Source organism: Phodopus roborovskii, unplaced genomic scaffold (genome assembly GCF_943737965.1).
Source record: "Phodopus roborovskii unplaced genomic scaffold, PHOROB, whole genome shotgun sequence".
NCBI lineage: Eukaryota > Metazoa > Chordata > Mammalia > Rodentia > Cricetidae > Phodopus > Phodopus roborovskii.
The window spans coordinates 2,365,164-2,384,388 of NW_026126645.1; the positions used below are offsets into that span (position 1 = coordinate 2,365,164).

Consider the following 19,225-nt stretch of genomic DNA (forward strand, 5'->3'; position numbering starts at 1 on the left):
TGAAAGCTGGGATTCAAGGCATGTCCGGCACTTTTTTATTTTTCTATGGATATGTGTACTAATGGTGTGTGGTAGTCTGCAGAGTCCCTAGGTATCAGATGCCCCAGGATCTGGAGTTACAGGCAATTAGCTCTAGGAATTGAACTTGGGTCCTCAAGAGACAGTACATGCTCTTTAACCATTGAGCCATTCTTCAGCAGAGCATCTATTATTCTTGTACATTTCTCACTCTCAGGATAATGCTTAACAGTTTGTTAATGAGTGCATACTTTTTGGAAGTAACTTACAGAAAGTATTATCTAAAGAGCAGACCTCATCTCCAAATTCAGTTTTAATATTGCTCCATTCTGAGGCACTGACCTCAATCAAAACCAAAAGATTAATGGTGGCTATAAGAAAACAAAAACAAATATTAGAGTAGAATATGGTGGAACATGACTAATCCTGGGGTGAATATTTGTGAGGTCAAGTCAGGGGATCAAGATTTTAATTGTAGTGTTTTTAAGTATCTGATATACAGGATATCTGATATGTGACCTCTGTGAAAGGTTGGTAACCCATTGGTTAAAAACCATTGTATTAGTTGGCTATTTTGTAGAAAGATTCAAAAGAAATGGTGGGTCATCATTTTATTAATTTTAAAGCTTTTTTTTTTTTTTTTTTTTTTTTTTCCAGAGCTTGTAGGTTTAAGAGACTTTCAAGTTTGACTTTGAAAGCCCTGCATGGGGAGAAAATGGTGTTTTTGCAATAGTCAACTTAGAGCTGGAGAGTTGGCTTATGCCCAGCACAGGCTGAGCTTTTACTACTAAAGTATAAATTGCTTATTTTTCTTACTCTTTTCTGTGGACTGATTTATTAATCAACTTCTAAGTTGTTTCTTATGAAATATATATATTTTCATTTTAGTTTAGCTTAATGAAATAAGCTTGTCTGGTTCTAAAAATGATGGCACAAATGTTAAGGAAGTAGTGTAAATAAACGTCTGGTGCAGCTGTGCTGTGTATCTTTTCAGAGTGTCACTGAACGTTTGTTTCATCTGTATTTCTACTTGGTAGGGAGAATCATGAATCATGAGAGATATAATTATCAAAAGCCATTTCATTATAATAATTAAACAATAAAACATACTTGCCGGGCCTTGGTGGTACATGCCTTTAGTCCCAGCACAGGGGAAGGGGGTGGTGGTGGCGTGGCATGCAGATCTTTGAGTTTGTGGCCAGCCTTGTCTTCAGAGCTAGTTCTAGGACAGGCTCCAAAGCAATACAGAGAAACCCTGTCTCCAAAAAAAAAAAAAGGAACAAATTTTGACTTTATAGAACTTCCCTTCCCCTGTGCAGTGACCGCCATAGATATTCTTTGCATGTTAAGTAGACTACATTTTCTACCTTTAGCTATACTTCCAGCCTCCTACATCAGTATAATTTTGAAATTCACAAATACAAATAAACTCATATAAAAATACTCTAAACATGGGTTAGTGATACAGTTCTGATAGGGTACTTGGCTACTATGTGTGAAGCTCTAGGTTTAATTCTTAGTATCCTGTTTTCCTTCAAATGGATTATAGGTTAAGAATGTAACTCAGGGTGCAGTACTTGCCTCCATGTGTGAGGCTTTGTGTTTGATACACAGTAGTGCATGAAGCAAACATGGTAGTGCATGCTTGTAATTGCAACACCAAAATAGAAAAAGAAGGATCAGAAGTTCAAAACCATCTTCTGCACATTGAGTTGAGGATCGACCAGTCCTGATACAGAAGAGATCCTGCCTTAAAAAAGGGAAAAAACCTGGCGGTGGTGGTGGTAGTGCGTGCCTTTAGTTCCAGCACTCAGAGGCAGAGGCAGAGTTCTAGGCTAACCTGGTTTACAGAGTGAGCTCTAGGACAACCAAGGCTACATAAGAAATCATCTCAGAGACAGACAGACAGACAGACGGGTGGGGGGGAGCAGCACTCTGTGATTAAGAATACTTGTTTCTCTTGCAAGGGACCCAGACTTTACTCCCAGCACCCATGTGGAGGTTCACTACCATCTGTAACTCCAGTTCCAGGGAATCTAAAATCTAATGACCTATCCTGGCCTTTTTGGGTAACAGACATACATAACACTAGGCAAAATGCCCATATGTATAACAAAAAAAGTTTGTGTAGTTGGTAGGTATGATGGCAGGAACATGTGATTCCCAGCTCTTGGGAGATGGAGGCAGAAGGATCAAGAATTCTAGGTCATCCTTAGCTACATGTGAACACATAAGAACTTTTTTAGGCCACCCCGCCCCCTCAAAAAAAAAAACAAGACCACGATATGAACTCTACTATCACAGAAGTTGCCTTTGCATGTGTGGTTGGCAGATGAGGAGATTAGCTTACTAATTAGAATACTTGTTCTGAGTAATTAAAAATGTAGATATGAATCCAATGTAACTTAGTATCTTACCACCCTTATAGCTGTCACCTATTTCTAGGCTAAGCCACCTTTGTAGCTTGCCAGAATTGGCCTGTTAACCCTGACTGATATAGGATTGTTCATGCAATTCATTTTCTACCCTACCCAATTATCTGTATGCTTCCCTTAGAATGTAAGTCACGCTTAGTCATTATCCAATCCAACACATCTAGAAAAAGTTTAAACGGTTTGACTTAATTTGGCACTGTTTGCTGACTTTCTCCCTTCGCCACTGAAATGGACAGCTATAGCCTTTGGGCTGCCCCCTATTTTTTAAAAGAGACTGGGTCTCTCTGGAAACGATTAAAGCCTAGGCAGTATTAAAGGCATGTGTCACCATGCCTGACCATTAATAATTCTTTTTTGCTTTTTTGTTTGCATTGCTAGGGATTGAACTCAGAGTCTTAGGTGTTCTAAGGAGGCACTCTACCATTGAGCCTTATACCCAGTCTTAGTGATATTGGCCACATCTTTCAGAGTGCTCTTGTTACTTTATTGGTTTGGGTCATTGTTCAGAATTTAAAATATTGATGTAGGTGAATTTTCACTAGAAATTTTCTCATGTAAATGTTGGTTTACTGTTTCATATTTGTGGCTTAAAATGTTACATCAAAAGATAGTTTTAGAGATGGGTGTATGGTGCACATCTTTAAACCCAGTATTTGGGAATGGGTGTATAGTGCACATCTTTAAACCCAGTATTCGGGAAGCACAGGTAGGTGGATCTGTGAGTTGGAGGCCAGCCTCACCTACAAAGAATGTTCCAGGACAACCAGGGTTACACAGAGAAAAAAAACACTGTCTCGAAAAACAAAAAAACTGTTTTAATGTTGGAGAAACTTGGAAATTTTGGTATAAATACTGATTTATTTTTACTTTCATGTTGTTAATTGTTTTGTAACGAATTTTATTTTTGTTTATAATTAAATAGCATGACTTCCTTAAATGGTAAAAAAATAAATTTTTTTCATATGTTAAAATTAAATGTGTTTGCCAAGCATGGTAGCTATTGAGGAAGGAGGCTGAAGGAGGAGGATCATCTAAGCACAGGGTTTGGAGGCCTGAGCAACATAGTGATGTCTGCTTTATTTTCAGATAATTTCCTTATAAAGGAATAGACTGAAGACAAGATTTTTTTGAAAAGAATTAAAGTTACTTTTTAAATAATGAAGAATTTAGTATTGAGAAAACTCAATGAAAGTCTGGTCAGTTTCTTATTAAATTATTTTAATATGAAAATGATGAGTGTTAGCTTGGAGGGGGGTTGGCCCATGCCTTTAATCCCAGCACTCTGGGAGTTAGGGGCAGTTGGATCTCTGTGAGTTTGAGGCTAGCCTGGTCTACAGAGGGAGTCCTAGGATAGCCAGGGCTGTTACAACACTGCCTCGAAAAGCAAGCAAAAAAAGGTGTGTTATATTTCTGTGAAGCACAGATTTAGCTTTTTCTTTATTCTTTCTTTTAAACAGTATCTCACTGTAATAGACCAGGCTTGCCTGTAATTCACAGAGATCTTCAAGAAAAGGCAATTTTGAAGTTGTTGGCTACAGTTTTGTGCAGCTACCAGTTTCCATTTTATTTATAGACTTTTTGTTGATAGCCCTAAGACATTTTTGTTTTTGTCTTTGTTTTTTGAGGCAAGGTTTCTTTATGCAACAGCCCTGGCTGTCCTGAAACTTGCTTTGTAGACCAGGCTGACCTAACTCACAAAGATCTGCTTGCCTCTGCCTTCAGAGTGCTGGGATTAAAGGTGTGTGCTGCCTTGCCCAGCCTTTTATCCATTCATTTTAGTCATTCATTCATTCATTTAGTTTTGAAGCAGGTTCATACTGTGTAATCTTGGTTGGGCTGGAACTACCTGTGTAGACAAGGCTGATCTTGTGCTCGGAGAGATCCACCTGCTCCTGCTCTGCCTCCCGAGTGCTGGTATTGAAGGTATTGCCACCATGCCTACCTCCCTTCAAGGTTATAATAAAAGTTCAAGCTTACATTTAGTCTAAACCAACTGCAAGATTCAGATGCTTATATCTCCTAACAAGGGACAGGAATTCTGACTCTGCCTCTGAAATGAAATGCTTATGTTGGGTTCTAACAAGGAAACTTTATTTCAGGTCTTCGTAGGTAAAATTCCAAGAGACTTATATGAGGATGAGTTGGTACCCCTTTTTGAGAAGGCTGGTCCTATCTGGGATCTACGACTCATGATGGATCCACTTTCTGGTCAGAACAGAGGATATGCATTTATCACCTTCTGTGGAAAGGAAGCTGCCCAGGAAGCAGTTAAACTGGTATGTAATAAATATCCACTGACCAAAAACTTACCTTTGAGAGAATAAACTTAAGTTAAAAAACATTTGCAGTTAACAGTTTCATTTTCTTTAGTTACTTCTTTTAATATCTTTATATTGACTGAGTTGGTATGTAATCTTTGCTTTATTTTCTGATTATAATTCTAAGTTAACTAACAGATTGGTTAGCACCAAAAAACTCAGTAGTTTTTAAATTTAGTATCATGCCAATTCAGTTTTTTCTTTTAGACTGTCAGACTTTAGGCTTGTCACTAAGTATAATGGAGCCTTACTTAAATGGTTCTGCAGAGCATAACTGGATGACAATGACTTTTAGGGCTTGGTTTAAAAAATAATGTGACTATGTTTTATTTTTGTCACAATCCAGCTATACATTTAAACAATTGTATTCTAAGTCTCCTTTTTTGTTATGTAATAGACTTCTATGTTTCCCCCACCCCCTCTGGGGCTTGTTGCCATCTTGTGCTTGTTAGAGCAGCAGTAAGTTTTGCAGATGGCTTGTTTTCTTTTTTTTTTTTGTTTTTAAGTGTTCTGCCTGAATGTGTGCCTGCAGGCCAGAAGAGGGTACCAGATCTCGTTATAGATGGTTGTGAGCCACCATGTGGTTGCTGGGAATTGAACTCGGGATCTTTGGAAGAGGAGGCAATGCTCTTAATCACTGAGCCGTTTCTCTAGCCCGTATTCTTACAGTATGAAGGTGACTCTCAGTGTTTTTAACAGTGCCAGTGTTTCTTGGCAAATTGTTGCCACATATCTGAGGGCATGTGACAAATGGTAGAGCAGTGGCAATTCTTGCCCATCTAGCACAGCTGTATCCATCAAATGATTTGGTTTCATTAGTGAGCTCTGAATTAGTTCTTTCCTGGCTTGGCCCAGGTTTTAGTTTTTCTGGTGGATTTTTCTCTTCAAACCTGTTCATTCAGTATTTCAAGGCTTTATTTTCCCATTTTTGACAGAGTATGGGTGACTTTTTTAGTCATCATCTTTTTCAGTAAACTAATGGTAATGTTAAAATATGAAGAAACTAAAATTCATTAAAGAATCTGTTATTGTAGTTAGTTCAACTAAAACATTTATTGCTGGGCGATGGTGGAGCACACCCTTAGTCCCAGCACTTGGGAGGCAGAGGCAGGCGGATCTCTGTGAGTTCAAGGCCAGCCTGGTCTACAAAGAAAGTTCCAGGACAGGCTCCAAAGCTACAGAGAAACCCTATCTTGAAAACAAACAAACAAAAACCTGAAAACATTTTTTATTGTCTTCATAAAGTTTTGAAAGTGTTTTGGTAGTTGACAGCTTTAATAAAGAATTGAGGGTTATATATAGTGTGAAACTCTGTAAGTTTCTTTGGCATTGATTAAACCTAATGTGCCTTTTTACATATTATTGTTTTGGCTGCTGCTTATCTGTATTTAATTTTATCCTCAAGGACTCTGAATAGTTTCAGGTATTTCTTATGAAATTCTTTGGAAAGGAATTTTCAGGTAGATAAAATTGAAAATATATAGCCAGGCATGGTAGTGTACGCCTTTAATCCCAGCACTTGGAAAATAGAGAGAGGCAGACAGATTTCTGAGTCAAGGTTAGCCTGGTCTACAGAGTGAGTTCCAGGACAGCCAGGGCTGTTACACAGAGAAACCCTGTCTCACTCCCTCCCCTCAAAGAAGAAAAAGAAATATTCAGTGTTAAAGTGAATATTTTCGAGTCATTTTTATATGGATGAACAATAGAGTTCCCAAAACCAATAACTGGAGATTGTAACAAGTTTAAAATCCACACTAATGTTTCCTCAAGCTTCCGGGAGCTTGGTGAGCGTTTGGCCTTAAATTGTGGGGTTCTTTATTTAGATCAATATCAGTTGTCCTCAGTCTGGGGTGGTTTGGGGGGTCTTCGGTTCTTTTCTTCTTTGCAGTGTGACAGCTATGAGATTCGCCCTGGTAAACACCTGGGAGTGTGCATTTCTGTGGCAAACAACAGACTTTTTGTTGGATCCATTCCAAAGAATAAGACTAAAGAAAACATTCTGGAAGAGTTCAGTAAAGTCACAGGTAAAACAAAAATGCATTTAGAAATTGGTTTGCGGGAATCTGTTGATTTATAAATATAAGTGTTCCCCCCCCAAAGGAGATATATTGTAAACTAAAAATTAAAATCTCCTATATCTAAATTGCTTTAGTAGTATTTGGACTAAATATGTTTCTAAGTATTCTTAACTTCATAGAATTTTTCTTTTCACTTTGTCTTAGTTGAACCTTGGTTTTTGCCAGAGCCTTTAATCTCTGTCCCTCAAGTGAAAACTTTTTCCTCAGTAATTTTAGGATTAGGGAGAAGAGAGCTCTCATTTCTTCCTGGTGTCCTGTCTACGTAATTTTAAAATTCTAATAGAGTCCATGCAGTTGATTGAGATTTTTATATCACAGGCCCACATACTTAAGTAAAAGTAACTGGAGTCATGCATAATGGTGCATGCTTGTATTCCTCAAACTTGGAAGTTAGGAGTTTGTCAACAGAGTAAACTGAAACCCTATCTCAACACAAAACAGAAGACTTTATACCTAAAATAATTGAATAAAACCATACTTTGACTTATTACAAACGAGTTATCTTATTTTCCATTCCATTCCATTTTTCATGTGGTTGCTGGGGGATTTGAGCTTAGGTCCTCTTGCTTTCACAACAAGCACTTTTAGCTATTGAGCTATTTTCCTAGACACTATTTAATATTTTTTTGTTTGGTTGGTTTGGTTTGTTTTTTTCCTTTGAAATAGTGTCTAGCCGCCAGTTGTGGTGGCGTACGCCGGTAGGATTTGCTGAAGGAGGCAGAGGCAGGAGGATCATGAGTTTGAGGCCAGCCTGGGCTACACATTAAAAAAAAAAAAAGAAAGAAAGAAAGAAAGAAATAGTGTTTAGCCTTGGCAGGCCTGTAGTTTGCAGTGTGGACCTGGCTGGCCTCAAATTTACAGATTTTGCTTCCTTTCCCTCAGCCTTTGCCTCTGGAGTGCTCGAATTAAAGAGTATGCCACCACATCTGTCCTGTATTTTACTTTTTAAATGTTGAGATTGGACCAGTGAGATGGCTTATCTGGTAGAGGTATACTTGTTGCAGGCCTAATGATCTGAGTTCAATCCCCAGGTTACACAAATTGGCAGGAGAGAACCCATTCATGAACGTTGTTCCTTGACTTCCACAGATGTATCATGGCATAGGAGCTTCTGCTGGTATACCTGTTGGCATGTGTGCTCTCTCTCTGTCTCTCTCAATGTGTATGTCTGTCCTTGTCTCTCCCCCTCTCCTCTCTTATCTCTCATACACATGAATGAAAGTAAGGAAGGAAGAAAGATTGGATTATGATTTGGAAACACTATTTTAAGACCATGGCATCCTATATTAAAACCACTGTATTCTTTTATATTTTCAGCACCCAGTCATACTGTCTTGTCCTTAAAGCTGTCATTTATTGCTCTAGTTTCACCCTTTATTTAACCTGAGGGTTGCCTAATTCTCCTTCTGTCCTAAATTGATTTATTTTTAAAATCTATGTAGATGACTCATCTAAGGCCAAACTTCAGTTAACCAGAATAGATCTGGATCTTTTTTGTCAGAATTGCGCTCTGAACCCTTGATTTTCAATGCTCATTTTGTTTTGGTCAATTGCTCTACTGACTGTCTATATAGCAGTTCCTTTCTGTTCCTGTCCTTCTGTTTATTCCTCCATCATATGCTTATTAAAATTCCTGCTAAACACTAGAATACAATGGTGGAAAGAGACCTATCCTTTGATATTCTTTGCCTTTATAGGGCCTGGGAAAAGAGTTTAGACCAAAAAAATTAAAGAGAGGTATTTTTACATTGTAGTAAAATACGATAAAAGGGAAAATACAGACTATTTAGCTAAACAGTATCTAATATCTGTACTCATGGTTAGCTTTTCTGATAAGTTATTGTTTCAGTCAAGACCTGAAAACTTAAGAGCATATAACATACAAAGAACAGAGTGTATTCCAAAAGATTAACATATGTCAAGTGTCTTAAGTCAAGAAATAACTTGTTTTTTTAACTGTATATGTGTTGTAGGCCCAAGTGCCTCTTCTGTTCTGTTAGCAAGGGGTATGCTAACCTCCTCTCCATTCATACAACATAAGAAATAACTGATGGAAAGCTAATATTTGTCTAAAGCCAATTTAAAGCAGAATTATATGAGATGAAATAGGCAGGGCTCTTTTAGACCATTTAAGAAGTTTATATTTTATTGCATATAGAATGAAAAGGTGTTTGAAGGTCTTAGGCATAGAATAACATGTTTCATCTTTACAGAACACTTTTCTATTCTGTGGATAAGATCTTAGAACTTATCAGCATTCATAGTAACTTAGAGAAAAGCATGGACCAGGGTAATGAATAAAATGGGAAAAAGTAAATGTGTTGAATTTGGACCATAGAGATGAAATAAAGGAAAAAAAAAAAACTGAAGTATTACTATTTTCTGACTTGAAGACTAAGCTGATATAGATGATTGTTTATTAGATGAGGAAGCTTAGACAAATAGATTTTGGGTGTGGATGTGCTGTTTTGAACATGTAAAGTTTGTCCAAGACATTTTAATTGCCTCCATACACTTGGATCTCAGTTTATAAGAATGTAGAAAGTACTTGGTTTGCTCATATGACCTATAAGGGACGAAGGGACAAAGGAAAGGACTAAGGTTGGAGAGATTTAACATATAGTTGCCGATCATCTTTGTTCATGGAAAAGGAATAGTTATTAAGTCGAGTGTAGGGAAGGTTTTTTTGATTTATTTGCTTTTTGTTTTTTGTCTGTGATTAGTTGTTGAAAGTTGGTTCTCTTGCATTTATGTAAGTAATTGGAGTCTTGAGGTCTATTTGATAGTACTTTTATAAATTATGGGTAATGTTTTATCATTCATTGCCAAATGTCATTGTAATTGCACCTACTTTTGAGAACTCTAAAATTAATAGAGAACACATAATACTATCCTAAACTCTGCATCAAATAATGCTGACCTAATGTTTACTACTGTGAGGCTTCTTCAATTATTATTTTTTTTTTTTTTTTTTTTTTTTTTTGCTCATTGGCAAGTGGATTTAGGTCTGCCTAATCACTAGACGTGTGGTGGATGCTTTTGGCTTATATATCTGGCTGTTGGTTTAACAGAGGGTTTGGTGGACGTTATTCTCTATCATCAACCCGATGACAAAAAGAAGAATCGGGGATTCTGCTTCCTTGAATATGAGGATCACAAGTCAGCAGCACAAGCCAGACGACGGCTGATGAGTGGAAAAGTAAAAGTGTGGGGAAATGTAGTTACAGTTGAATGGGCTGACCCTGTCGAAGAACCAGATCCAGAAGTCATGGCTAAGGTAAATACAGATGCTTGGGGCTGGGAGTAGGTTACCATTTCAATTTCGTATTCAAAGCTCAAAGTTTGTGTTAGTAAATACAAATTGTAGCTCTTACTGTAATTGCTCAGAAAAGCAAAAAGGAGCCTATGTAACACTAAGTGTCTTAGCATCTGGTTAATTTCCTCCAGATCAGATATGCCAAAAGAACTGAATTTCAGTTCCTTCAAATGGGCATTTCATACACACTAAGCATTTATTTAATGTTAGCATCATGAAAAAAAACAATATATTGGCCAAAAGTAGTATTTGTTTTTTGTTTTTTTCTTTTTGGACACTCCCTATTTAGCTCAGACTGACCTGGAACTTGCTGTGTAGCCCAGGTTGGCCTCCTTGAGTGCTCGTGATACAGGCATGAACCAACTCATGCTATGGATTTTTTTTTTACATGAATGTGAATTGTACTTTATTTAGATTTATAGTTAATTTATTTTAATGTGTCCAGTTTCTTTTTCCCCCATAAAAAAAGACAAAATATTGCCATGCTTGTTGATATTTGGTTATGGCAAAATAGACTTGGCAGATCTTACCAAGAGCCAGTCCTCAGTTTCCTTATTGTCAGGATCTTTGTTTGGGAGGCGTCCTGGTTCTTAGACAATTTATAGATGGCTTCTGGGACAGAAGGGATTCATCTGCTGCTTGCAGTGAGCTTGTGTATTCAGTTTGTGGCTCTTTCCTCAGGGAGGGAACTTTATTAATGTTTGGATCTTCATGACTGAAATTTTTTGGTTTGATCATTTTTTTCCCTCCAAGTTTTAAAGAGGCAGATGCTCCCTCTGGCTAGTTTGGAGACTCTGGTTTATATATTAGTATGGTGTAGTCTCTTTGTATGCTGTGACATTTTGGGGTTAAAGAGAGGTGATCCAGATAGTCTCTCAAGAGTTTTGCTTCCTGTTTTTTGTCTCATATTCCTTGAGTAGATGAGTATCCAGGGAAGGGACTAGGAATCTATATAGTCCTAGTTGTTCATTCTTCCTTCCCTCCTTCCTCTCTTCCTCTTTTAATTAGCTTGATTTCAGTTTTCATTGTTCTTGTATTGTGGCTTTGTACTAACTACTGGACCTTGTATGTCATGTGCTTTATGTGGATTGGATAAGTCTCTTAAACTACACTTTAACTTTGACCACCTGTACAGACAGAACATATCTTCTGCTGCCTTTTTTAAAAAAATAAAAATATCTAAAAGTTAAAGGTGTGTTATGCATTGGGAGTAGTAAAATTCCACAGCAATCTCAAGATAGAACTAGTAATTTTGCTTTATCACTTTTCATTGAATCCTGCTAAACTTTGTAATAGAAGTTCAAAATAAACCCTCCCACTACTACCACCCACCAGAAAATGGCACAATAACTATCATTTTTTTGGTTCAAAATACAGTTCAGTTCAGAAAACCTCCCCAAAATCCATGAAAATAAAAAGGTTTCAGAGTGGCAGGGAGGCCTCTGTAAATTTGGAATTGACACCTTAATTCCTCTCTACCTTAAAATGAAAGTTTATGTATTTAAGTAAAGCTTCTGTTCTTTACACATTAGTCTCACAACTTACCTTTTGGCAAGTTGGGTCAGTTTTACAGTCAACTGAAACCTTAAAACCTACATGTATTCTTTTTTTTTCTTACTGAATTAAATTTAACTTAGTGTTTTAATTATGTTTTTGCAGTGCTGAAGTTCAAACTCAAGACCTTGCAGTGCTTACCAAGTTCTATACAAATAAGATACATTTTGGAATTCTGTTGAACAATTTTTTAAATGATATATTTATTCTTATTATGTACAATGGTGTTTCACCTGCATGTGAGGGTCCCACATCCCCTGGAACTGGAGTTACAGACAGTTGTGAACTGCCATGTTGGTGCTGGGAATTGAATCCTGGTCCTCTTCACCCCTGAGCCATCTCTCCAGCCCTGTTGAACAGTTTTTAAGTACAGTTCCAAGCTTGTTTGTATCTTTTTGTTTTGTTGCTGCAGACCAAACCTACAGCCTCATACATGCATCCTCATATATGTGAGGCAAGCACTCTACCGCTGAATTAGGTACACCAGTCCAAGTCCAAGGAGTAGTTTTGTTTTTTTTTTTTTTTTTTTTTTTTTGGTTTGTTTTTTTCCTTTTCAAAAGGTGAATAAGCCAGTGGAAATCTGTCTAGTTTAGATCTCAGTCTGAAATCATGGAAAATATAAAGGCATAGGTAGAGGTAAACAGTATTATATTTTTAGACAGGGTTTCTCTACAGAGCCTTGGTTGTCCTAGAACTCAATGTAGATCAGGCTCACATCTCTCTGTACTGTGCCCTCTCCTCCTCCAAAAGTGCTGTAAAGGTATGTCCTACTATGTCTGGGCTCAGATCTTTCCGAATCTTTATCTGAGGTAACAGTTTTGTTTAGTGGGTATGCTAATTTCATTTTGCTTGAGTAGTTTCTTAATTTAAGGTTGAAAAATTACAGAAAAGTATACACAAGTCCACCCCTGCCATCATGTCTGCCATGATTCCTATAAGGAAGACACTTAGTTTTAATAATCTATGGATTACCTTTTTAGCATTTACTTAGACAAGTTTAGGCAAATAAAAGTATATGTTATTTTCCTTAATTCTTAGATGAGTGGCTGTAGGCAGCCTTTTGTGTTTATTAATCTGTATTCATCATATCTCTGGGAAGATACAGCATTAGCATGGTGGCTTAATCTTCTGTCGATTGTAAATTATATCTCAATTAAGAGATGTGATGAGTTGGGAAAGAATGTCTCTAGCACCCATAGATCCTAGCTCTGTATCAGTTCAAATAGCACCTCTTATTTTTTAATCTCCATATAAGTATAGTAAGAATGTATTGTGCGTGTTGATGTAGGGCAAATATATTGTAGGATAAACATTTAGAGAATTGTAGTCCAAAGAGTAAATGCAATTAAGATATTCCCATGCTTTCTTTTGTAGCATGTGTGCCTGATACTTGACAAAATAGTCTCTGTTCAAACTTAGCAGTTTTGTTCAGTTCTGTAGGTGGTCTGTTTGTTTGAGTGTTTAATGTATGAGGAGTTACATGTATTTCTTTGAGTTGTGTCATGAATTTTGCCTATGTTTCTTTTCATTTGTTGAACTTTTTTTAATTTTCTGATGCTCTGATGCTTCTCTGTGATATAAGTTACCAATTTCTTTTCCATATTCAGATTGTTTATGATTGCTTTGTCAGTAGTTGGTATCATTCCTTCATTTGGGTTCTAGACCCCAATACTTTTTTCATTTATATTTGTGACTTTTAAAACTTAACTTTTTGATATTATATCATTTTCCCCTTTCTTCACACCAGTACTTTATAAGGAACCCCTTGTTTCCCTCTTATGTATAGCCCCCACATTACATTTTTGCACTTTTAGTCTATTTTTGAGTTTATCTTGGAGTATGGTTTTTAATATGAACTTTCTTTTTCTCCATTAATGCTACTTTAAATGATTTAAGTGTTGTAGTTTGTTTCTAGATTTTGTTCTCTTTCTTCAACCCAAGTAAGTCTTTTCTTGTATAGTTTTAGATGTATAGTGAAACAGATAAACATGTTTTCTATCATAACTTAGAAGCTTTGATAAATTTGTGAATAAATAATGATAATTATGTGTTGGTGCCTGATAGGTTTTGTTCAGTGGTAGCTAGCTGTCTGTTGTTAGAAAAGGCAGGAACTGTATAACTAGGTTACTTTTTAAAAGCCTTAGTAAAGTGGTAGCTAATGTGAGAATTGTTTCTCAATGTTTCTCAGACTACAATGTTTCTATGACTACACTTTTAGCCCTATTGGTTTAGAGTTGAAAAGCTAAAAGCCTATTCCATGAAGACAAAATATTTTAAAGTTTGAACTAAAATTTAGGAGTGCAAATTTTGTGTATTTATTGCTGTTAGGTGAAAGTTTTATTTGTGAGAAACTTGGCTACTACAGTAACAGAAGAAATATTAGAAAAGTCATTTTCTGAATTTGGAAAACTGGAGAGAGTGAAGAAGTTGAAAGATTATGCATTCGTTCATTTTGAAGATAGAGGAGCTGCTGTTAAGGTAGGAGTTTGGCGTTTTTATTTTTCTTAACTGTTTTTAAACTTGGTAGACTCATAAAATAACTATCTTAAGATCCTCCCCCACCCCCACCCCCGTTCAGATTTTTGAGACAGGATTTCTCTGTGTATCCATCCCTGGTTGTCCTGGACTCGCTCTGTAGATCAGGCTGTCCTAGAACTCACAGAGATCCACCTGCCTCTGCCTCCCCAGTGCTGGGTTAAAGTGTGCACCACCACCACCCAGCTAAGATTTTAAAAAATTAATTAATGTGTGTGTATCTGTTTGAGAGTATGTGCATATGTGAATGTGCAGATGCTTGGAAAAGTCCAGAAGAGTGTACTAGATTCACCAGAGCTGGGGTTCCAGGTGGTTGAGCTACCCAGAGCAGGAACCAAATTCAGGTTCTCTGGAACAACATTATACTATCTTAACTTGAGCCATCTCTCCAGCCCCATAAAGTAACTTTAAAATGGAAATAAAGTTGGTGTTTAGGAGTATGTATATGAGTGGTTAAGTGTGTGTGTTGCTGCAATCTAAACCTCAGACCTCATACCTATGAGGTAAGTGTTTTTCCTCTGAGCCACACCCAACTATAGTCTGCAGCTTTTTTGCCAAATTCTGAACTTAAAAGAAAATGTGACCAGGCAGTAGTGACGCATGCCTTTAATCCCAGCACTTGGTTGGATCTCAGAGTTCAAACCATCCTGGTCTACAAGAGCAAGTTCCACAAACAGCCAGGGCTTCACAGAGAATCCTTGTCTCAAAAGATTGTGATGTACTCTATACTATCAGGTAAGTTAACTAACTCTCTTTCTGTTGTATTTATTTTTGTTTTGTTTTTTGGGACAGGGTTTCTCTATGTAGATCAGACTGGCCTCCAACTCACAGAGATCCGCCTGCCTCTGCCTCCTGAGTACTGGGACTAAAGGCATGTGCCACCACTGTCCAGCTTTAGCCCCAGCTCTTAATGGGTGAAACTCAATTTCTTATCCTTGTCTCCTTCCTTGGCAGGAGAATCAAGACTGCTTTTGTCATTTTTCTTTTTCTTTTTTTATAAATATGATTAGGAAGATGGGTCCAAAATACTAAGTGACTCAAACTTTGTTGTTCTTCCAAATTCTCTGTTGGTGGTCGTCCTAGTGGGGCTTTTGTTGATGTGATAAAACAACATGACCAAAAGTAATGTGGAGAGGAAAGGGTTTATTTCATCTTAAAGCTTGTAGATTTTCATCCAGGGACATTAGGGCAGAAACTCAAGTGGAGGGTTGCTACTTATTGGCTTGCTTCTCTTGACTTGCTCAGCCTGCTTTCTTATAGTACCCAGGGCCACCAGGCCAGGAGTAGCACTGCCCACAGGGAGCTGGCTTATCTCACAAGAAAATACCTCCCAGGCTTGCCCACAGGTTAATCTAGTGAGAGCATTTTCTCAGTGAGGGTCCCTCTTTGCTGATGACTGACCCTAGCTTGTGATGACATAGAGCAACAGCACAGTGTGTGCCACTAACTCCTGATTTGAACATTTTCCTCCTAGGCTACTGCTTTAAAGTAGGACTTAAAGAATCATGGACTATCACAGGGCTTTGTGCTTTGTTGTTTTTGTAGTACTGATGATCAAACCCCATACCCAAGCATATTAGACCTTAGCTCTGCCTCTGAGTTCTAGTCACTTTTCTTTCTGCTGGGGTTTATTTAAATACTGATTATGAAATTCATAGATTGTTGTGCAATAGTTTTCTTCTAATGTTTGACTTCTTAAATTTCTAATGATATAGAACATACTAGATAAATTTATATAATACTTTATGAATATTGCTTTTGACTTGGTACTAAATAATTGGGTGAGTTAGGAAATATTTGTAAGAACTGAAAATAGAAGAATGGCATGATGATTTGCTAAAAAAGCCTGTGAAATTACAAAATTTCTAATTTAAAAACTGGGAAATATCTTGGATGGTTAGGATAGATAGAGCATAGGTGTTCCTTTTTTTGTTTGTTTGTTTGTTTATAGAAGTCATTATTTGTGTTGGTGCTGTGTGTTGCTGGACATCAAACTCAGACATGCTAGGCAAGGGTTTTACCCCCTAAACTACAAGCCCTGAAGCAATAAGATAATAGGTTGCTTTAGTTGAAGAAGTTCTGTACCTCTTTGGTAGAATGTGCCTAGCATGTGCAAGGCTCTGGATTTTATACCCATCACTTTGGGGGAAAAATATGTGGTTTTCTCAGCATTTGGGAGGTAGGAGCAAATGAATCTCTGTTAAGTTCAAGGCCAGCCTGGTCTACAGAGTAAATTCCAGGGCATCCAGAGTATACAGAGAAGCCCTGTCTCCAAAAAAAAAAAAGGGGGGGGGGAGGGCGTGATGAAAAAGTGATTTTTGCTTTCTTGGTGGTTGCTTAAAGCTTCATTAGCATTTTCTGCTTTTAGTTTGGGCACAGTAAGTCCTGTGTTAGATATGAGAGAAAATTAGATTTAGTATGCTGTCTTTCACAGATAGCTATTATTCAATTAACCTTTGCATTTCCCATCCATGAAATGTCTACAAGACATGAATGTTGAATACCACATCTTTGTTGATATCTGAAGAGTTAGTTTTTGTCTGATACATATTGATGCTGATATTTTCACTGGGTGTGGATTGCTTCAAGAATAAATTATATGGAATTAAAAATGAGCTTGGCTAAATGCAGCTTCGTTTTTTCTTTTATAAAGAAAACCTTTTAGAGGCCGGGCAGTGGTGGTGCATGCCTTTATTCCCAGCACTCAGGAGGCAGAGGCAGGTGGATCTCTGTGAATTCCAGGCCAGCCTGTTCTACAGAGTGAGTTCCAGGACAGCTGGGGCTGTTAACACAGAGAAACCCTGTCTTTAAAAAAAAAAAAAAAGAAAGAAAGAAAGAAAAAAGAAAAAAAGAAAAACCTTTCAGATTTATTTATTTTATGTGTATGGGTGTTTTGTCTGCATGTGTGTATATGTACTACATGTGTCCCTGGTGCCCTCAGTTTAGAAGAGGGCATCAGATCCTCTGGAACTGAAGTTAGGGATTGTAAGCCACCCATGTCAGTGCTGGGACTCGAACTTGGGTCCCTCTGTAAGAGCAGCAAATACTCTTTACTGCTGAGCCATCTTTCTAGCCCCTCTTTCACCTTCTAAAATATAATAGTAAAGCATTGCTTTTTGTTCTCAGTAGTAATTTATGTGTAAAACGTAAGGTGAAGGAAAGAGGTTTTTTTGCTAGAGTACCTTTGGAAGTTAAAATGCTTATTAAGAGTAAATGATACATTTATGACTTTTCAAGATTTTTTAAAAAATTTATGTGTATAGGTAATTTGCTTACATGTATATCTGTGCATTATATACATAACATACATGGTGCCCATGGACATTAGAAGGAAGGGGGTTCCAAATTCCTTGTAACTGGTAGTATAGATACCATGTGTGTGCTGGGAATTGAGCCCAGAGTTGTTTGAAATAGCAGCCAGAGACCTTAACTGCTGAGCCAGGTCTCAAGTTCCCTGTTTATATTACATTTTAAAATACTGTTTTTTACACAATAAACTCATTTTTGTAATTTAGGCTATGGATGAAATGAATGGAAAAGAAATAGAAGGGGAAGAAATTGAAATTGTCTTAGCTAAGCCACCAGACAAGAAAAGGAAAGAGCGCCAAGCTGCTAGACAGGCCTCCAGAAGCACTGCGTGAGTTTATATTTTACAGTTTGAATAAAGAATACTGTGGTAACAAATCAGATAATAAAGGCAGGATGAATTTTGAAGTAAACTGATTTGTTGTTCCTCTTCTCCCTTCCCTCTATTTGCTAGGTATGAAGATTATTATTATCACCCTCCTCCCCGAATGCCGCCTCCAATGAGAGGTCGAGGTCGTGGTGGAGGGAGAGGTGGATATGGCTACCCTCCAGATTATTATGGCTATGAAGACTACTATGATGATTACTATGGTTATGATTATCACGACTATCGTGGCGGCTATGAAGATCCCTACTACGGCTATGATGATGGCTATGCAGTAAGAGGAAGAGGAGGAGGAAGGGGAGGGCGAGGTGCTCCACCACCACCAAGGGGGCGGGGAGCACCACCTCCAAGAGGTAGAGCTGGCTATTCACAGAGGGGGGCACCTTTGGGACCACCAAGAGGCTCAAGGGGTGGTAGAGGGGGTCCTGCACAACAACAGAGAGGCCGTGGTTCACGTGGAGCTCGGGGCAATCGAGGGGGCAATGTAGGAGGCAAGAGAAAGGCAGATGGGTACAACCAGCCTGATTCCAAACGTCGTCAGACCAACAACCAACAGAACTGGGGTTCCCAACCCATCGCTCAGCAGCCGCTTCAACAAGGTGGTGACTATTCTGGTAACTATGGTTACAATAATGACAACCAAGAATTTTATCAGGATACTTATGGGCAACAGTGGAAATAGACAAGTGAGGGCTTGAAAACGATACTGGCAAGATACGATTGGCTCTAGATCTACATTCTTCAAAAACAAAATTGGCTTAACTGTTTCATCTTTAAGTAGCAGTTTGCTGCCATTTGTATTCAGCTGAAGAAATCACTATTGTGTATATACTCAAGTCTTTTTATTTTTCTTCTTTTCTAAATGCTCTTGGACATTATTGGGCTTGCAGAGTTCCCTCATTCTGGGGTTACAATGCTTTTATCGTTCCAGGCTTTATTTTAGCTTCAGAACAAACTGTTAAATCATGATTTTGCAGAACCTTTGGTTTGGACAGTTGTTTTTTTTTTTTTTTTTTTTTTTTGTTTTGTTTTTTTTTGGTTTGTTTGTTTGGTTTTTTTTTTTTTTTTTTTTTGATTTGGAATAGATAACATAGGAGTATGGAGTATGCTGTAAATAAAAGTACAAGCTAGTGCTTTGTCTTAGTAGATTTAAGAAATTAAAGCAAACAAATTTAAGTTTCCTTGTATTAAAAATAACCTATGACTGTATGTTTTGCATTCCTAGAAGCAGGTTAACTGTGTTTTTAAATTGTTATAACTTCACACCTTTTTGAAATCTG

At 37.5% G+C, this 19,225-nt stretch overlaps 1 protein-coding gene and 1 non-coding gene across 4 annotated transcripts in view; one reads left to right on the forward strand and one right to left on the reverse strand.

The window, feature by feature from the left end:
- Window positions 1-18,959, forward strand: part of Hnrnpr (heterogeneous nuclear ribonucleoprotein R) — a 32,829-nt gene extending 13,870 nt beyond the window's left edge. For all 3 annotated transcript variants that reach the window (XM_051173589.1, XM_051173591.1, XM_051173588.1), the window contains 6 exons: window positions 4,553-4,729; window positions 6,660-6,795; window positions 9,921-10,126; window positions 14,048-14,197; window positions 17,770-17,891; window positions 18,015-18,959. In XM_051173589.1, coding sequence (XP_051029546.1) covers window positions 4,553-4,729; window positions 6,660-6,795; window positions 9,921-10,126; window positions 14,048-14,197; window positions 17,770-17,891; window positions 18,015-18,627 — 1,404 coding nt within the window. In that variant the 3' untranslated portion in view covers window positions 18,628-18,959. The remainder of the gene's footprint in view (window positions 1-4,552; window positions 4,730-6,659; window positions 6,796-9,920; window positions 10,127-14,047; window positions 14,198-17,769; window positions 17,892-18,014) is intronic.
- Window positions 8,761-8,887, reverse strand: LOC127213399 (U6atac minor spliceosomal RNA). Its single transcript, XR_007833630.1, has one exon. It is a non-coding gene; the product is annotated as a U6atac minor spliceosomal RNA (small nuclear RNA).
- Window positions 18,960-19,225: the final 266 nt, after the last annotated feature.